Below are 20,522 nucleotides of genomic sequence, written 5' to 3' on the forward strand. Positions count from 1 at the left end.
TCCATTCTTGATTAGTTTCATTGTGCCTTCTCTTTTGTTTTTCCTGATCCAGCTCATGAGAGATGTATCTATTTTATCAATCTGTACAAATAAAAACTTTAATTATGTTGAATTTGTTTTCTACGTCATTATTACTCCTTTCTGCTTTCTTAAATCCTTGTTCTTCTTCTCACCTCTTAATTTGAATGCTCATTAGCTCATTGAATTTTTCTTAATTCTCAAATATAAGGTAAGACCATAAACTTCCTTCTAAGGTCCCAGTTGCTGAATCCTAAAATATTGATACATATTATTTCCACTTTTTCAGTTTATGTATTTTTAAATTTCATTATGACTTCGAGTTATTTAGAACTATGCCTTTAAAATTCTAAACATACGAAATTAGTGTTCAGCTTACAGTTTTGTTACTGATTTTTTAACTGAATTACATTATAATTGGTAAATATGATCAGTATGTTACTTGCCCTTTTAAATTTGTTGAAACTTTCTCTATGACAAATGTGTTTTTTAAAAAGTTCTATTGGTCCATCTATCTTCATTCATTTTTTATCTGCTTAAGCTATCATTGAGAGAGATGTGTTAAACTCCTCCATTGTGATGCTGGGTTTATCAGTTTTTCTCTATAGTTCTATCAATTTGTGTTTTTTTCATATTTTGAAACTTTTTAATATTAGGGAGAGAAAATTTTCCTCTACCCTTCAAGGCTCTTCTCTCTATTCTAAAAATAAAGTCTATGTGAGACAGGTTAACAGGAGAAAAATTTAATCTTGTACATAACAGGAACCCCATATACATGAGCAGTATGATGACAGAAAGTTAAAATGAGGTATATATGTGCCATCTGGAGCTAAGGAATGGAATAGGGGCTCAGGGCTTCAAAGGGGAGGAGGGCAGTTCATACGGTGATGGGAAGAGCAGAAGTTTGGTAATTAGATGTTTGCCCTTTCATAAAGATAGGTCACTCAGATAAAATTTATCTCTGCCAGTAACCTATATTTTTAGAAAGACTCCAGTTTATATTTTTGTAGGTAGTTAAGGGATAAAAGTTTCTTTTGAGCCCACAGGATCTTGATTGCCTTCAGCTCCACATAGACTTCATGATAGAGTGGTACATTTTGGGGCAGCCTACCTTTGGTTCCTCATTAGGTACATAGGAATTTTGAATTATATCTCCCTGATTAATTAAATCTTTTATCACTATACAGTAACTCCCTTTATCCTTAATATTTTTCCATATCACTGTGTTTTTAGGTGTGTCTCACAAATTGCATATAGTTGGAGTTTTTAAAAACTGAACCTCACAATCTCTGCTTTAAACTGCCAATTTGGATTTCTTTATCCAACTTGGTTTATGTTCTGTTGGTTCTTTCCTCTTAGGAATTCTGGAAAAGTGTTATCTTTTCAGATAATTACCTGTTTCCAATTATCCTTACACTTTCTGTCTTGGGCTCTGATTAGACAAATTGTAGATGTTTTCATTTTGTCTTCTATGTCTCTTAATCTTTTTCTAATATTTTTTTCTTATTTTCTCTCTGCTACATTCTGGGTAATTTCTTTAGCTCTCTCTTCCAGTTCACTAATTCTCTCTTCAGCTGTGTTTAATTTGATATGCCTTTGCCTCTGCCAGGACTTGGGACCATTTCAGCTGCCTTCAAGAGACTCCACTTTGTCACCCCCTACCTTGCCATGGGCACAAGTTCAATCACAGACTCTGTGTTGGTATTGATACTTGTGTACCCACTCTGATTTCAGTTCATGTTTTGTTTCATAATTTTTACGATTTTTTGGTGGGGGGAGATTAACCTTGGAATGCACATGATCTTTTATCAAGGATCTAAGTGTATTTACAGCAGGAAGACCCTTCATAGATTCTAGTCTGCCCTCCTAATAAAAGGAGAAAGCACTAGAAATATTTTCCTAAATTCTTGTCTATATGATTAAATAATTTTCATATTTCAGCTGTAATTTTCTTTCTGGCTTTAGAGAAATACAAAAATGCAGTGGATTTATTTTTAACTCCCATAACTAAAAAATGACACCCAGATTTTATAATTGCTTTTGTATATTGTTTACTAAGATACAAAGTGGAACCAACTTTTTAAAAATAAAATGACAAGTGAAAAGATAACTTTCTTTTCTTCTAGAAACTAAAAATAGCAGGCAATGGTTTTTCTAGAAAATAGAAGTGAGTAAACATTGCCAGTTTCTAGAGTTCCTGGAAACCTCATGCCACAACAGTTTAGTCAGTTTAGCCCAATGGTAAAATTGCATTGAATTTCTGTATTACTAAAAGAAATAAAAACTATACTCAAGTTGATAACAAGGTATATTGTAAAGAGTATTAATCCTTTGATAAATATTTGTTCAATCAGTGAACATTAGTAAATACCAGTAATGAGAATGAATAGAAGATAAAGAGTCCCATGAAATTGAAAGAAGAGAGAATAGAAAGGAGGTGATAAGTGATTTTGTTAATGGAAGCATTGGTTTAGCTTTTTTTTTTTAAGAGAATTTGTTTATGTATACTTTTATATATGATTCATTTTTACTTGGTGATGGCATTCCAGATCAAGTTTCTAACAAACACTTGCATTTTTCTTCAGGTATTTGTGTCTCCTGTGTGTTTGTTTTTTGACTAACTCCTTTTCTACATAATAGATTTTAGTTTTTTCAAGTGCTGAGTTATAAGTTTTAAAATTTAGTAGGAGTTGCAGTTGCTAGACAAAATGCTTATGGCCTTAGAAATTTAAGCTGAATGTATTCTTTTGTTTTATGGAGTGTAATTGAAGAGAGCACGGAATGATTTCCATGTATGACACTTGTAACCCCTCTTATAACTTACAATCACATCATAAAAAAAGACATAAAAGCAGCACTAATGTTAACTAATAACAAGTAGTTTTTATATTTATGTGTCAACCTATTCAATATTGGTACATTGTTATATAACTAACATACTTAAGATATTCTTTTTCTTTTGTTTTAAGGCTTTCTTCAATACTAAAAACATACGGAAGTCCTTTGAAAACACCATCAGTAGTTTATAGACAAAGGCTTTATGAATTACTGATTTTATTACCTCCTGAAACCTATGAAGGTATGTGCGTTAGACCAAAATACTTTACTGTTTGTGGCTAGTACAGTGCCCAGAAAATAATACCTGAGTGAATGAATTATATGGCAGTTATTTAGTACCTTGTTCTAGGAGGTTCAGAGAGTTAATCTTAACCATCTTATAATAAATACATAAAAGAGAAGAAAAAAAACTAAACCCTGCTTCTTTATGTCTAACTTTCTTCTCTCCTGGGGAAAAAATCCCTAGTTCCACTGTGTGGGAAAGAATCAATCACAAAGATTGGTCTTGATTTTTGTCCAGGGTTTTCTACAGAATATACAGTACAAATCTATTAGATTTGGCCATTCCTAGTTTCCTCTATTATCTGCTATACACATTCCATTCCACAATTCCATTAACTCCATCCAGACAGAAGTTTCATATTGAACTAACAAGGTATAATTGATTTTATCAGTTTTTAGTGTAGGTTTTGCTCTTATTAATAAATAAGGTGATAAGAGATTTTGTGAATGGAACTTTTCGGGAATCACTCAAAGATGATTTTGAATTACTGGAATGCTATGATTGGTAAAATAAACTTGTTTCACTTTTAAAATTTGTCCTAAAATGTTTCTTGTAAATTTAAAATGCAGTTTTAAGAAAAATATATTGTTACTACTATTGAATAACTTAAAGACTCTTATTTTAAGTGGTGAAAGTTGAAAATGTTCTCCAGTGGGAACTTTTGTATTTTTTTAGTGTTAATAATTTTCAACCAACCAAATTGATTGTTGCTTCAAATCTATTCCTTTTAAAAATATTACACTTTCTGGCTTATATATCCTTACTCTGCAAGTAAATACAATATAATACAGTCCTTAAGCAGGCCCTCACTCTGCCAGTTCCTGTTCATGAGCTTCGTCCATCATACCAGCTAGTGAGCCATCTCTGCCACCCTCTTTCTTCCTCTGCTCCTCTTCCCTTTCAGTTTGCCAGTAGCATGAAAGGAAAAGACCAGGGACATTCCAGACCACTTCTGCTCCTGCTGGCACAAGTGCCACCACCACCACCATGGACCTCACCAACTCTCCCCTCTTCTGCCTTGGCCACGAGAAGCAATTGCACATTTTGATTGTTGGATTGGATGCTGCTGGCCAGGCAGGCATTCTTTGTAAACTGAAGTTAGGGGAGATAGTCACCACCATTCCTACCATTGGTTTTAATGTAGAAACAGTAGACAAAAGAACATTTGTTTCACGGTTTGGGATGTTGGTAGTCAAAATAAAATTAGGCCTGATTTAAAGATGGCGGCGTGAGAGGTGAGACAGAGGCTTCCTCCTAAAACCATATATAATATGAAAATATAATTAACACAACTAATCCTCAAAGAGCAACAGGAAAGAGGACTGTGCCAGACTGCATACACCTGGAGAAAAGAGCAGACGTCACAGAACAGGGTAACATACCAAAGCTGTGGACCAGCGGGACCCAAGCCCTTCCCCGACCCCAGCACACCTGCTGGAGAAGAGAAATGGATCAGGGAGGGAGTGGAGGCCTGGGACTGCTGAATACCTAACTCCAATAGATCTGCTGTGGGAGTACAAACCTACATTTCATGGTGCTTTCATGATACTCTCATGATTAGGGAATTGGAAAGATAAGACAGGTGGAATTCCAGGAGAGACTGAGATTTCAGCTGCTTGTGGAAGGCAGGGATCCATGCTTTCCACAAGCGGGAAGTCTGAGAGACGTCCTAACAAGGAAGCCCTTAGCAAGAGAGCTGCTAAAGGGGTAAGGATTGCACAGAGCTTACTGCTCAGGAGAGAGGACAGGTAGACAAAATTGTGTGGGTACACTCTACAAAGCAGGTTGGGAGCTTTCAAGATTTCCAGGTGCTCCAGCTCCCTGGCTGCCTACACAGCTCCAAAGACCCCCTCCATGATAGGCACCCTACTGCACCTTTCTCCTGTCTAGCCCAACGTGGCTCGCAAACCAGCAAATCCTACCCTGGCATTAGGCCAGCCAGAGAGAAGATCTGTCTATAGCAACTACAAACACAAAACATAGAGGCTTATATACCTGTGTGCTCGGCCCACTAGCTCAGGCAGTGGAGACATTCATAGCAACCAGGAAGCAGGAAACAGCTCTTTCCTCCCCCCAGGGACCAATACCATTACTCTGCGACCCCATACATTGCTTCAGGGGCTGAGCAGCTCCAGAGAATAGAGCTTCTAGACACTAGAGAACGCCACATACAAATATGAAACGACAAAGAAACCTGGTTCAGAGTAAAATTAATATAACTCCTGAGAAAGATGACATGGACCTAATGACTCTTCCTGAATGGGAGTTCAAAATAAAAATCATTAACATGCTAATGGAGGTACAGAAAGATATTCAAGAACTCAGGAATGAATTCCAATCAGAGATCCAATCGTTGAAGAGCACAATGGAGGGTATTAAAAGCAGATTGGATATAGTAGAGGAGACAATAAATGAAAGAGAAACAAGAGAAGACAAATACAAAGAAGCTGAGGCACAGAGAGTTAAAAGGATCTCTGAGAATGAAGGAATATTGAGAAAACTGTGTGACCAATCCAAACAGAGCAATATTCGTATTATAGGGGTACCAGAAGAAGAAGAAGAGAGAGAGAAAGGAATAGAAAGTGTCATTGAGGAGGTATTTGCTGAAAACTTCCCCAATCTGGGAAAGGAGACAGTCTCTCAAGCCATGGAGATCCACAGATCTCCTAACACAAGGGACCCAAGGAAGACAAGAGTAAAACATATAGTAATTAAAATGGCAAAGATCAAGGATAAGGACACACTGTTAAAAGCAGCCAGAGTGAGAAATGAGATCACATACAAAAGAAAGCTCATCAGGCCATCATCAGACTTGTCAGCAGAAATCTTACAGGCCAGAAGGAGTGGCATGATGTATTTAATGCAATGAAGCAGAAGGACCTGGAACCAAGATTACTTTATCTGGCCAGATTATCATTTAAATTTGAAGGAGGGATTAAACAATTTCCAGATAAGCAAAAGCTGAGAGTTTACCTCCCACAAACCATCTCTACAGTCTATTTTGGTGGGACTGCTATAGATCACCAGAGGTAATAAAACCACAATAAAGAAATTAGAACAGCTAATTACTAAACAAATGCAAAATTAAATTAACTATCCCCAAAGTCAATCAAGGGATAGACAAAAAGTCGTGTATGATACCTAATAAAGAATGGGGGAGAAAGAAACAGGAAGAGAAAAAGAAAGGAACCTGTAGATTGTGTTTGTAATAGCATATTAACTGAGTTAAGTCAGACTCTTAGATAGTAAGGAAGTTAACCTTGAACCATTGGTAACCACAAATCTAAAGTTTGCAATGGCAATAAGTACATACTATCGATAATCACCCTAAATGTAAATGGACTGAATGCACCAATCAAAAGACATAGAGTCACTCAATGGATTAAAAAACAAGACCCATCTATATGCTGCATACAAGAGACTCACTTCAATCCCAAAGACATACACAGACTAAAAGTGAAGGGATGGAAAAAGATATTTCATACAACTAATAGAAAAAAGCAGGAGTTGTAGTACTTGTATCAGACAAAATAGACTTCAAAACAAAGAAAGTCACAAGAAACAAAGAAGGACATTACATAATGATAAAGGGGTCAATCCAACAAGAAGATATAACCATTATAAATATCTACGCACCCAACATAGGAGCACCTACATATGTGAAACAAATATTCACACAATTAAAAGGGGAAATAGAATGCAATGCATACATTCTAGGAGACTTCAACACTCCATTCACTCCAAAGGACAGATCAACCAGACAGAAAATAAGTAAGGACACAGAGGCACTGAACAACACATGTGAACAGATGGACCTAACAGACATCTACAGAACTCTACACCCAAAAGCAGCAGAATACACATTCTTCTCAAGTGCACATGGAACATTTTCAAGAATAGATCATATACTAGGCCACAAAAAGAGACTCAGTGAATTCAAAAAGATTAAAATTATATCAACCAGTTTCTTAGACCACAAAGGTATGAAACCAGAAATAAATTACACAAAGAAAATGAAAAATCCTACAAACACATGCAGGCTCAACGACATGCTCCTAAATAACCAATGGATCAATGACCAAATAAAAATAGAGACCAAACTATATTTGGAGACAAATGACAACAATAATTCAACACCGAAAAATCTGTGGGATGCAGCCAAGGCTGTGCTAAGAGGAAAGTATATTGCAATACAGGCCTACCTCATGAAAGAAGAACAAACCGATATAAGCAGTCTAAACTCACAATTAACAAAACTACAAAAGAAGAACAAATGAGGCCCAAAGTCAGTAGAAGGAGGGACATAATAAAGATTAGAGGAGAAATAAATAAAATTGAGAATTAAACAGCAGACAGACTCTATGAAAGCAAGAGCTGATTCTTTGAGAAAATATACAAAATAGATAAACCCCTAGCCAGACTTACCAAGAAAAAAAGAGAGTCCACACAGAAACAGAATCAGAAATGATAAAGGAAAAATCACTATAACACCACAAAACTACAAAGAATTATGAGAGAATACTATGAGAAATTATATGGTAACAAACTGGATAACCTAGAAGAAATGGACAACTTTCTAGAAAAATACAACCTTCCAAGCATGACCCATGAAGAAATAGAAAATCTGCACAGACCAATTACCAGCAAAGAAATTGAACTGGTAATCAAAAAACTACCTAAGAACAAAAATGCCTGGACCAGATGGCTTCACCACTGAATTTTATCAAACATTTAGTGAAGACCTAATACCCATTCTTCTTAAAGTTTTTCAAAAAATAGAAGAGGAGGGAATACTTCCAAACTCATTCTTTGAGGCCAGCATTGCTCTAACACCAAAACCAGGCAAAGACTCCACAAAAAAAGAAAATTAGAGACCAATATCCCTGATGAACATAGATGCAAAAATAGTCAGCAAAATATTAGCAAACCGAATTCAAAAATACATCAAAAAGATCATCCACCATTATCAAGTAGGATTTATTCCAGGGATGCAAGGATGGTACAACATTCGAAAATCCATCATCATCATCCACCACATCAACAAAAAGGACAGAAACCACATGATTGTCTCCATAGATGCTGAAAAAGCATTTGACAAAATTCAACATCCATTCATGATAAAAACTCTCAACAAAATGGGTATAGAGGGCAAGTACCTCAGCATAATAAAGGTCATATATGACAAACCCACAGCCAACATCATATTTAATAACGAGAAGCTGCAAGCTTTTCCTTTAAGATCAGGAACAGGATAAGGATGCCCACACTCCCCACTTGTATTCAACATAGTACTGGATGTCCTAGCCTTGGCAATCAGACAACACAGAGAAATAAAAGGCATCCAGATTTGCAAGGAAGAAGTCAAACTGTCCCTTTTTGCAGATGACATGATATTGTACATAAAAAAACCTTAAAGAATCCACTCCAAAACTACTAGATCTAATATCTGAATTCAGCAAAGCTGCAGGATACAAAATTAATACACAGAAATCTGTTGCATTCCTATACACTAACAATGAACTAGCAGAGAGAGAAATCAGGAAAACAGTTCCTCTCACAATTGCATCAAAAAGAATAAAATACCTAAGAATAAACCTAACCAAGGAAGTGAAAGACCTATACCCTGAAAACTACAAGACACTCATGAGAGAAATTAAAGAAGATACCAATAAATGGGAACACATCCCGTGGTCATGGATAGGAAGAATTAATATTGTCAAAATGGCCATCCTGCCTAAAGCAATCTATAGATTCAGTGCAATTCCTATCAAAATACCAACAGCATTCTTCAACAAACAAGAGAAAATCGTTCTAAAATTCATACAGAACCACAAAAGACCTCAAAGAGCCAAAGCAATTCTGTGAAGGAAGAATATAGCTGAGGGATTGTGCTCCCCAACTTCAAGCTCTACTACAGAGCCACAGTAATCAAGACAATTTGGTACTGGCACAAGAACAGACCCATAGACCAATGGACCAGACTAGAGAGCCCTGATATAAACCCATGTATGGTCAGTCAATATACAGTAAAGGAGCCATGGACATACAATGGGAAAATGATGACAGCCTCTTCAACAGCTGGTGTTGGCAAAACTGGACAGCTACATGCAAGAGAATGAAACTGGATTATTGTTTAACCCCACACAAAAGTAAACTAGAAATGGATTAAAGACTTGAATGTAAGTCATGAAACCATAACACTCTTAGAAGACAACATAAGTAAACATCTCCTGAATATAAGCATGAGCAACTTCTTCCTGAATGCATCTCCTTGAGAAAGGGAAACAAAAGCATAAATGAACTCATGGGACTACATCAAACTAAAAAAGTTTCTGCACGGTAAAGGACACCATCAATAGAACAAAAAGGCATCCTACAGTATGGGAGAATATATTTGTAAATGACATATCCGACAAGGGGTTAACATCCAAAATATATAAAAAACTTACACACCTCAACACCCAAAAAGCAAATAAGCCGATTAACACATGGTCAGAGGATATGAACAGACAGTTCTCCAAAGAAGAAATTCAGATGGCCAAGAAACACATGAAAAGATGCTCCACATCACTAAACACTGGGGAAATGTAAATTAAAACCACAATGAGATATCACCTCACACCAGTAAGGATCGCCACCAACCAAAAGACAAACAACAACAAATGCTAACGAGGATGCAGAGAAAGGGGAACCCTCCTTCACTGCTGGTGGGAATGTAAGGTACTTCAACCATTGTGGAAAGCAATACGGAGGTTCCTCAAAAAACTAAAAATAGAAATACCATTTGACCTGGGAATCCCACTCCTTGAAATTTACCCAAAGAATACAACTTCTCAGTTTCAAAAAGAATGCACCCCTATATTTATTGCAGCACTTTTTACAATAGCTAAGATATGAAGAAAACCAAGCATCCATCAGTAGAGTAATGAATAAAGAAGAGGTGGTACGTATACACAATGGAATACTATTCAGACATAAGAAAGAAACAAATCCTACCATTTGCGACAACATGGATGGAGCTGGAGGACATTATGCTCAGTGAAATAAGCCAGGCAGAGAGAGACAAATGCCAAATGATTTCCCTCATTTGTGGAGTATCACAATGAAGCAAAACTGGAGGAACAAAATGGCAGCAGACTCAGAGACCCCAAGAATGAACTAGTGGTTACCAAAGGGGAGGGGTGTGGGAGGGTGAGTAGGGTGTGAGGGAGAAGGGGATTGAGGGGCATTATGTTTAGTACATATGGTATGGGGGATCACAGGGAGAACAGTGTAGCACAGAGAAGGTACAGAGTGCATCTGTGGCATCTTGCTTCACTGATGGACAGTGACTGCATTGGGGCATGGGGGGGACTTGATAATATGGGTAAATGTAGTAACCACAGTGTTTTTTCATGTGAAACCTTCATAAGAGTGAATATCAATTATACCTTAATAAAAAATTTTTAAAAATAATAATAATCAGGCCTGACTGGAAGTCTTACTTCCAGAATACCCCAGACCTTATTTATGTGGTAGATCGCAGTGATTGTGTATGAATTCAGGAAGATGCAGAAAATGCTTCAAGAAGATGAGTTGTGAGATGCAGTGTAGCTACTTTTTGCAAACAGGTTTACCAGATGCTATGACTCTCAGTGAATGAATGACACAGATTAGGTTTTAAGTCTCTTTGTAATATAATATAGCATATTCAAGCCACTCTTGCTACACAGTGAACTGGTCTATAAGGGACTTAACTGTCAGATGAGCTTTCAAACGTTAAATGAAACTGCACATCTAACCAAGAATTGGTCTAGGCTTCCTGGAATAAAATTAGTTTGCATCTCAATTATTTAACTGTATCTGGGACTGGTTTGGGCAGAATATTACAGCATATAAACTTATTTTGTTGCCAGTTATTGTTTACCAGTTATAATGTTGCTATTTAGCAATTTACTTGGTTCTGGAAAAATTCCCCTTAATTTGGGGGAAAAGTGTGTTTTAATTTTACTTTCCTTAAACCTAAATGCCTGAACATAACTATTGTGACATCTTTATAGAAATCCATTTTTTTTTGTTTTCTTGAGCCTACAACAAACATCTTAAGTTATCCCTTTGCTACTTTACTGATATCTCTGTCATTCCTGGGGCAGTCTGCTAGTTATAAAAATGTAGCATTCTGTTGGTATTTACTTTTATCCCTTGCCAAAAAGGCTTTTTAATACTTCTTGTACCAGCTAGGGAAATGCTCCAAAATGCTATTCAGATCTCTTGCACCAAGAAACTAATTTTTTCTCCATTAATGACTCCTTACTTCTATCAGCCAAGCCTACCTTGGTGTGTTTTGTATTTGGCAGCTAATTAGTTCTGTGCTGGTTATAAAGAGTTCAGATTGAGATGACTTTTAATACCCAGCAGATTGTCTTTCTTTATATTCTCTTATATTCTCTTTTTTATGTTGCATGTTGTTTTTGGTATAAGCCTGACTCTTTGCCCAGTATATTATAGTTCTGCTGTTTTATTGTTTATTTATGATCAGACCTTCATTAAGAGTTGTTTGAAAATTCATCAAACTCGATGAATAAGATTTCTTCATAACCCATTTGGAATTATTACTAGTAAAATGATAAAATATGTAAAATATATATATGTATATAACATATACCACATTAGTTAAAAATACTAACTTATAACTCTGTCTTGGCTTTTATCTTTATGTGACTGGTATTGTTCCCACTGCTTCTCTTTCTGATTCACAAATGTACCTAGCAAGATATTTCATAGAAAGTAAGCATTTAATATGTACTTCTATAAAACTGAAAAAAATGGATACATTGCCATTTCTCAGAAACTGTATCAAAAGAGCCATTTCTGTATGTCAGGCACTGTGCTACAAATTATGTATTTTTTTGTCTCATTTATCTTAGGAGAATGCAATAAGTTAGTTACATTTTTCTCATTTGACAGATAAAGGCACAAAGAAGGTACAAAAACTAACTCAAGAACACATATCTATCTAGTCAATCGAATCAAGATTAAAATAGATTGGCTTCATGTTTTGCTGCGTATCCATTTATAACTAACTGACTAGAGAATAAACAGCTGAAGTTTAGTGATAAGTCTGTCTCATTCTTCCCTATCTCTCATATCTCTTATATAAAAATTACCTTCTAGATAATCTAATAGTAGGCTTAGAGATAATTTCTCTTCCATAGCTCAGATAGCTGTTAGGTTCTGGCCAAAGCAATTCCCTTCAGACTTTACATCAGTTTTCACCATAATATTTTGAAATTTATTTTCAAACTACAGGTGAATACAAACTGATTTTTTTTCAAGTCTTCATTAAGTATTTAGGAATACCAGAATAAATTTAAAGTCTACAGTGCATCTTCTGATAAATGATAATATAAGTCTGCCTTTAAAGGACTTAAGGAGATAAACAGAATCTTGTACTATGTCTTAGAATTGGAGTTTGGAGATGCAATCAGATGTCCTAAAGGAATAAAGAAGATACAAGTGTGTAGAGTTTACATCAGTTCCAGAGTTTTCACAAGTGAGGAATTACTATGTACTACTTGATAAACCTACTTTCACCCTCTTTGTCTTTTTCAAGTGTGTACTTCCGAATATGAATGAAAGAACAACTTAGTTTCTAGAAAAATGAAAATGTGGATGTGTTAATTTTGTTTAATGTTTCAACCAAAAAGAATTAGCCATTCTGTGTCTTTCTTTTTCCATTTTTACAACAGTGGAAGTAGAAATAAGGATTTTTTAAAATTATATTCTGTTTAATAGATTTCTATAGTGTATATGAAGCATAAGTCTGAACTTTACCATTTAAATATCAGTTGACATTTTAAATGACATAGCTCATCGTACAATAGTAACCTATAATAATTTCTAAATCTTTAACACTAAGTCTTTAACACAAATATTTTAGTACAAAAGTAGTAGTCTTTAAAGTTATGTATCTAGTTACTTCCGAAAATATGGGTAAATAACAGTATGGAAGTTTAAAGTTTCTTATGCTATCAGTTGCTATAATGGATTGTCAGGAAGTAAGTTTACAAGAAAGTAAGAAATTGCTTTTGGAACATATTTAAGAATTTAAGTAACTTTTCCTGGTTCTCCAGTTGATGCAGATTTTTGTTGTAATAGTGACTTAGTTTTCTGAAGCTTGTGGAGTGAAAGTTGGGCTCCGTATTTTTATTTCTTATCTTAGTTTTGCTCTAAGTCTCTTTGCAGTATTTTAATATTCCCTGCAGTGAAAATTGCTTCTAATTAGCATCTGAAAGTCCAAGATGTATTTCTTCAATAAAAACATTTGCATTTGAAAATCAGATCATCTTTGCTAAGGAATAGTTCCATGAGCAATCACTTTATATAAGAAATAGTGATTTACCACTATTTTCACACTTAGCTATTAGTACCAAACATACCTTGCATGTTGTATAATCAGTAAATTTATTTCCGTGAGTATCATATACTGGGAGTTAAATGTACATTCTTTTGAGCAACTCTCATTTGCTTCATTAAGCCTTCACTCCCCAGTCCCTGCGTGTAATCTCTCTCTAAATTTAGCAGTTCTTTTGTTTTCATCTTTTATGAAACCAGTGCTTTCTGCCATTGTTTTATAGTTATATATGTGTGTGTTTGTGTCATGTAGTTTATATCTTCTTGAAGGATTAAGTAAAATTTTTGTATACTTTATTAAACAAAGCATCTTCAACAGAGTTTGAATGAATGAATGATTGGGCATGGTAGTTAAAAAGCTCGAGTTCTGGAACCTGGGCTGTGTTTCAGTCGTACTTTGCTGTGTGTGATCTTGGGCAGTTAACAAACTCCTTATTTCTGTTTCATGTATAAAATGACAGTACTAACTGGATTTCATGAGTTGGTTATGAAAACTATCTGTAAAGCTCTTAGTATATTTATTGACACATTATATCCTCAGTAAATATTTATTGTAGTGCTTTTATTTCTACTAATGGTACAGAAAATGATGGCAGGCAAACCTTTCCTAACTTACCATACCACTTCTAATTCATAGACATCACCCCAGTTTTCATGTCATCCTGATGCTAATGTTCAAAGAGACACTTATAAAAGCAAATGTTTCTCTTTGGCAATTTGTTCTCATTCCTAAAGTACTTAAATTAAAAACTGGCAAAACCATTTATGCTATAGGTAGATAAAATTTTCTATTGCTAATCCACCAGAAATTAGGATAAATATCCTTGAGATAATAATTTAGGTCAATGGGATAAATGAACCAGTTTTTCAAAATAAATGAGAGACAATCATACATGGTATCATGTCTTAATAGAAAATCACTGCCTGTGAACTATCTCAGCCTCCAAAACACAAACAAGCAAGTGAATCTTCTTTAGATCCAAGTTCTAATTTACAAAATACAGACAGTAGAGAAACAGTAGAGAAACAGGGGAGTACAATCATAGAAATCCAGACTGTAGCAACTTACACAGAAAAAATATCATTTCTTCAAATAAATTGCAGGGGAGAAAAAAGTAGAGGGACAAACTTCAGATTGAGAGAAATTTAAGATATATCAACTACTTATAATGTGTAGACTTAGATGTTGATTCAAATATAAAGCAAGCAAAAATAGGCAATTATGAGAGAATTGAAAAATCTGAATGCAAGTGTTTGATATTTAGTGGTTTTTAAAATGATACTGTGTTAATGGAATTATTTTAAATTATTTAAAATATCCTTAACTTTATGATACACAATGAAATATTTATAGAGGACATGATATACTTTCTAAGGTTTCCTTCAAAATGATACAGGCACAATTAAAACCTGTACATGCTTATGTTACTCTACAAGAAGATATGTCAAAGAAATAATCTTCCCATGTTTTCTTCCGTCTGCTACTTCTATAGCTTTTCTTCTTCCTTCCTAATTACAACCCTTTAGTAGAATTCGTGCCTCATATTGAAAATTACCGAGTATCATAATTCTTCCAAGTGGTAAAGATACCTCAAGACAAATGCTGGGCATAGAAGCCACAGGGCATAAATCTGCAAAGAAGTAAAAAGCTAACCTTTTCAAAGAATATTGCTTCTCTCTCACTTACCAACTTTACATTTCCCTGTATGGCCCCGAAAGATGACTGGTTAGCCAGAGACGGGTAAGATTCCTCAAGGGAGGAACAATTTAAGACAGGCACAGTCGCAGGGGGGCCATCAGGTGAGAAATTGGGAATCAACAGAGGTGAGGCTTAGAACCTCACCCCCCCTGTTTTGAGAGAAATCTTCTGCATCCGTGGATGTTTTGTTGCCCTTGTCTAGCTTGGATTAATACTTAGTCTATAGGCACAGACCTGATCATCATCTACATTTGCCCTCTTACAGCACTAAATTATGTTTTCTACCTTTATCTTGCATCTACCTACCACTTCAGCATTTTATTTAAAAAATAATCATAATAATAAGGGAGGAATGTGGGATTCACATATAAATCAAGTATAAAAATCAAACTAATAATCATATCTGACTTGATTGTTTATAGTTCATGATGCGTGATCAAAACTGAAAGTTTCTGTGATATGACTGCCCTTGCACTGTTCACCATGTAAGAACTTATTCACTATGTAAGAACTTGTTCACCATGTAAGAACTTGTTCATTATGCTTCAGAAGATTGGAGACTGTTGAGAATTAGGCTTGGGGTTGATTAATGATTGTGCATTGAGTCCCCTATACAGAATTTTATTGTTGTTAACAACCATTTGATCAATAAATATGAGAGATGCCCTCTCAAAAAAAAAAACCAAATGGGTGGGGGTGGGGGCACCTGTCATTCTCTGGAGAGGCAGCAGAAGCCAGGGAGACAACTGGTCCTATGCCAGGACCATAGAAAGAGTTGCACAGCTATTGGAACAGGAGTGCCTAGTCTTTCTCGCAATAAATTGACATTTAAATCAAAAAAGAAATGAGGATGATAATTTCAATATCTACACCCCACAGAGCTGTCAGGGAAGTGAAGTGAAACGGTCCATGTAAAAGCCCCTGAAACCTTGCCTAGAAGTGATTAAGTATTCAATAAATCTCAACTATCATAATCCTTCTTTTGGGTGCCCAGAACAATTCCTCTGGGTTAGCTGACCTCCTGTCCTAGCACTGAATGTTCTTAAGTAACTATTTTGTCTGTCTCCCAACCCAACTGTAAGCTCCCCGATGGCAAGGACTGAGTTTTTTTCCCACATGATATGAATAAATGACTAATAGAACAATGATAAGAAATGGTTATATATGAATATAAAGAGCTATATAACAATAAATGACTATACATGAAAAAAAATGATACAGGCACTGGTGAAATGGTGGGGTATAAGTGAGACAATATCGGTCCTCTGGTCAAAAGGGTGATGATCATATGACAGGGTAGTGGGGAGTCTGCTTTTATATCTTTGTTAATATATGTTTGAAATTTTCCATAATAAAATCATGTCTAATGCTTATAAATTTTTTCCAGGCTATGTTTTTTTTAACATAATTTATGCTTTTGTATCTGTTTATCTTTTTAAATTGTTTTTATGCCTCATGTCACTATATTTAAAATAATGGTAGTATTTATTTATTATTGTAAGGTATACACACACACATACTTTGAGATGTCTGTTCGGTACCCATTCTTACCCTGGGACCAGTAGCATACAGTTGAGCCTTTCATTTGTAGGGCATTTTTTAAGCATTAGATATATTATCTTTGGTTGTGATAGATTCAAGTTAGTTGATGTGTAGATTAAAGTTCAACTTGAATTTTTTTAACCCTTACTGTAACCAGTTAACTGCTATTACTGAATTGCTAATTGCTCTTTTTCTCTGACTCAGCAGAAAACCTCTGCACTATCCTCAAAGAGCTGGCTGCTGACCTGACTGCCCCTGATATACAGGTGGCAGCATCTACATTTTTACTTCCTCCCCTCTGTCATCAGGATGATCTTCTGATACTGAGTCCTTTGCTACAGGAAACTGACCATAGATTTATTGAAGAACAGGTAAGGTCATTTTTCAGTAACTCTTGGGTTGATTCAGTCTGTGAACAGTGGTTTTAAAACTTTTTATGTTAATTTTTTTTCTTTTAGCTCCTGCTTGGTAGTGGTATTGCTTGTGGAAGTCTCGAGTACGATCCTTATACTATTTATGAGAAAGGTGTAGAAGGAGATTCTGTGCCTAAACCCCTACCTCCAACACTGTCAGTTATTAGCTCTGCAGTCAAGCTTTTTGGAGTTGTATGTGCTCATGTGGGAGAAGCTCAAAGGTAAACCATCTTGAGTAATTCACTTTTCCTGAAATAAATAGTTCACCTATCCTGAAACATAATACTTCAGGATTGGTAATAGATTTGATGAATGCATAATAGAGAGCTGGTGGGTAAGAAGAATGTTGTTAAATGTTCTTATTAATACAAAAGATATCTTAGAGATAACAGTGGAGGTGAAAAAAGCTGTTGTTTATTTACTTGGCTAATATTTAATAAGCAATTAAGGTAGTGATTAAATTAAATGACTGTATTAACCTGGCAACTACTAGGCACTCATGGATACAACACTTTACCCACTATTAGCTTATCATCTAGCTGAAAATACAAATGAAAATCTCAGTGACACAGAACATTGGTTTATGAACTATTGTTACCTCCCCCACCCCCCAAAAAAAAACTCACTGATTTTCTTCTTAGACTAGGTCTCATAGGCTTTCTTGCCTTGGAGACATTATAGGCCTAGGAGTTAATCTTCAGTGTTTGGCAGATTTCAAAAATTAGATTAAAACTAATTAGTCTTAAGTTTGGTAGATTTCAGTTCACTCAAAATACTTTGGGTTTGAAAAATCAAAGGCTGATATTGACTTCTCATTCAGAATGACGGTTCCTTAATTGGTAACTGAAGATAATACCTTTCTTGGCTATCAAAAAATACTACTCATGTCCGGTATCCAGAAAATTCTGTTTTTATCTGAGATATTGAATGGAAGTGAATCTCTCACTTAGGCTATGCTGGTTAACAACTTAAAAATTATTAACTCCTCAGTCATACAGATATTCTCTCTCTTCCCCCTGCCCCCAACCTCTGTCTCTGTCATGCTAGATGAAACAGTACATTTGACTAGATCATAGCTTTTATATCATTTTATCCAGTTATTCTTCCAGAGAATATCAGTTAGGTAGGGAATTTAACCTTTGTCTCTTTGATGAAGACTCACAAAAATATTTGAGTCTTGTCAGATATGCATTTCTGATACAGGACTTGGGAAAGCTTACTTTTCAGCAGTTAGAAGGTAAAATTTATATTGATTTTTAATAACTTCATGTCATTTTATTTAGAATGATGGTATTATTTACTCATTCTCACAAGGTAAACATACATACTTTGAGATGTCTTTTCAGAGCTTTAAACTCAGAAGATGATGTTTTCTCCTAATTTATTTGTAGCCTATAGCTCCTGCATATACTATAACTAAAAAGTTATAGTTATAAGATACTAAAGACAAATTATAAATGAATGATATAGCACTAAAAGATGAGAGGAAAATTTTATTTTCCACCACCTACCTAATTATAAAGCATATAATTAATTTAAAATAATTTGGATTAATACAGCAATAACTACACTGATGAAACAAGGGCAGCTATATGGGCAAAACATTTATATTAAACATGTTTTTAAATGACTCTACTCTTTTTGATAGGCATAAGAAAGAATGTGAACAAGAAAAAATACATACTTCTTATAAGCTTTCCTTTTAATATATTAATTTTATTACTTTTTTAGATAATTTTTTTCTTTAGATTTATTGCCCCAACTGTACTTTCAAGGAAATGGTTTCATATTTCTATTGTTTAAATGTAATGAACTTTAAAGTGTGCTGAGTGTTTCTTTTAACCCCACCTGCATTAAAAATAATATATAGAACAAATATTCAAGTGAGGGGAGATTTTGCTTGTTTTAATAAAAAAAAGTTGAGAATGGGTAAAAGCAACACATATTCTGTTTGGATTCTAACTGATTAAAAATAGTAGTCTTGCTTTTCCTGCTAATTTGGAGATTTTTACAGGAAGGAAATGGTCTGGCAGGATCCTAGATACAAAAAAATGGGTAGTACAATTTGGTACTGGCACAAGAACACACCCACAGACCACTGGAACAGACTAGAGAGCCCTGATATAAACCCAACCATAAATGGTCAGTTAATATGTGATAAAGGAGCCATGGACAACGGGGAAATGACAGCCTCTTCAACAGCTGGTGTTGGGAAAACTGGACAGCTACATGCAAGAGAATGAAACTGGATTATTGTTTAACCCCACACACAAAAGTAAACTTGAAATGGATTAAAGACTTGAATGTAAGTCATGAAACCATAAAACTTTTAGAAGACAACATAAGCAAACATCTCCTGAATATAAGCATGAGCAACTTCTTCCTGAACGCATCTCTTCGAGAAAGGGAAACAAAAGCAAAAATGAACTCATGGGACTACATCAAACTAAAAAATTTCTGCATGGCAAAGGACACCATCAACAGAACAAAAAGGCATCCTACAGTATGGGAGAATATATTTGTAAATGACATATCTGATAAGGGGTTAACATCCAAAATAAGAAACACCCAAAAAGCAAATACCCTGATTAGCAAATGGGCAGAGGATCTGAAGAGACAGTTCCCCAAAGAAGAAATTCAGATGGCCAACAGACACATGAAAAGATGCTCCACATCACTAACCATCAGGGAAATGTAAATTAAAACCACAATGAGATATCACCTCACACCAGTAAGGATAGCCAGCATCAAAAAGACTAAGAAAAACAAATGCTGGCGAAGATGCGGAGAAAGGGGTACCCTCCTACACTGCTGGTGGGAATGTAAGCTATTTCAACCATTGTGAAAAGCAATATGGAGGTTCCTCAAAAAACTAAAAATAGAAATACCATTTGGCTCGGGAATCCCACTCCTTGGAATATACCCAAAGAATACAACTTCTCAGATTCAAAAAGACATATGCAGCCCTATGTTTATCAGCACTTTTTACAATAGCCAAGATATGGAAGCAACCTAAGTGTCCATCTGTAGATGAATGGATAAAGAAGAGGTGGTACATATACACAATAGAATACTATTCAGCCATAAGAAAGAAACAAATCCTACCATTTGCAACAACAAGGATGGAGCTGGAGGACATTATGCTCAGTGAGATAAGCCAGATAGAGAAAGACAAATGCCGAATGATTTCTCTCATTTGTGGAGTATAACAATGAAGCAAAACTGAAGGAACAAAATGGCAGCAGACTCAGAGACTCCAAGAATGAACTAGTGGTTACCAAAGGGGAGGGGTGTGGGAGGGCGAGTGGGGAGGGAGGGAGAAGGGGATTGAGGGGCA

General features: G+C 35.4%; 1 protein-coding gene across 10 annotated transcripts in view; it reads left to right on the forward strand.

The window, feature by feature from the left end:
- HEATR5A (HEAT repeat containing 5A) overlaps window positions 1–20,522 on the forward strand; it is a 118,971-nt gene that overhangs the window by 48,693 nt on the left and 49,756 nt on the right. For 6 of the 10 annotated variants that reach the window (XM_073211396.1, XM_073211400.1, XM_073211402.1 and 3 more), the window contains 3 exons: window positions 2,988–3,097; window positions 16,977–17,143; window positions 17,231–17,406. In XM_073211396.1, the coding sequence (XP_073067497.1) occupies window positions 2,988–3,097; window positions 16,977–17,143; window positions 17,231–17,406 (453 nt within the window). The remainder of the gene's footprint in view (window positions 1–2,987; window positions 3,098–16,976; window positions 17,144–17,230; window positions 17,407–20,522) is intronic. The other 4 variants (XM_073211399.1, XM_036999348.2, XM_073211403.1 and 1 more) reach the window with 1 other exon arrangement.

The sequence above is a fragment of the Manis javanica genome, chromosome 8 (genome assembly GCF_040802235.1).
Source record: "Manis javanica isolate MJ-LG chromosome 8, MJ_LKY, whole genome shotgun sequence".
Lineage (NCBI taxonomy): Eukaryota > Metazoa > Chordata > Mammalia > Pholidota > Manidae > Manis > Manis javanica.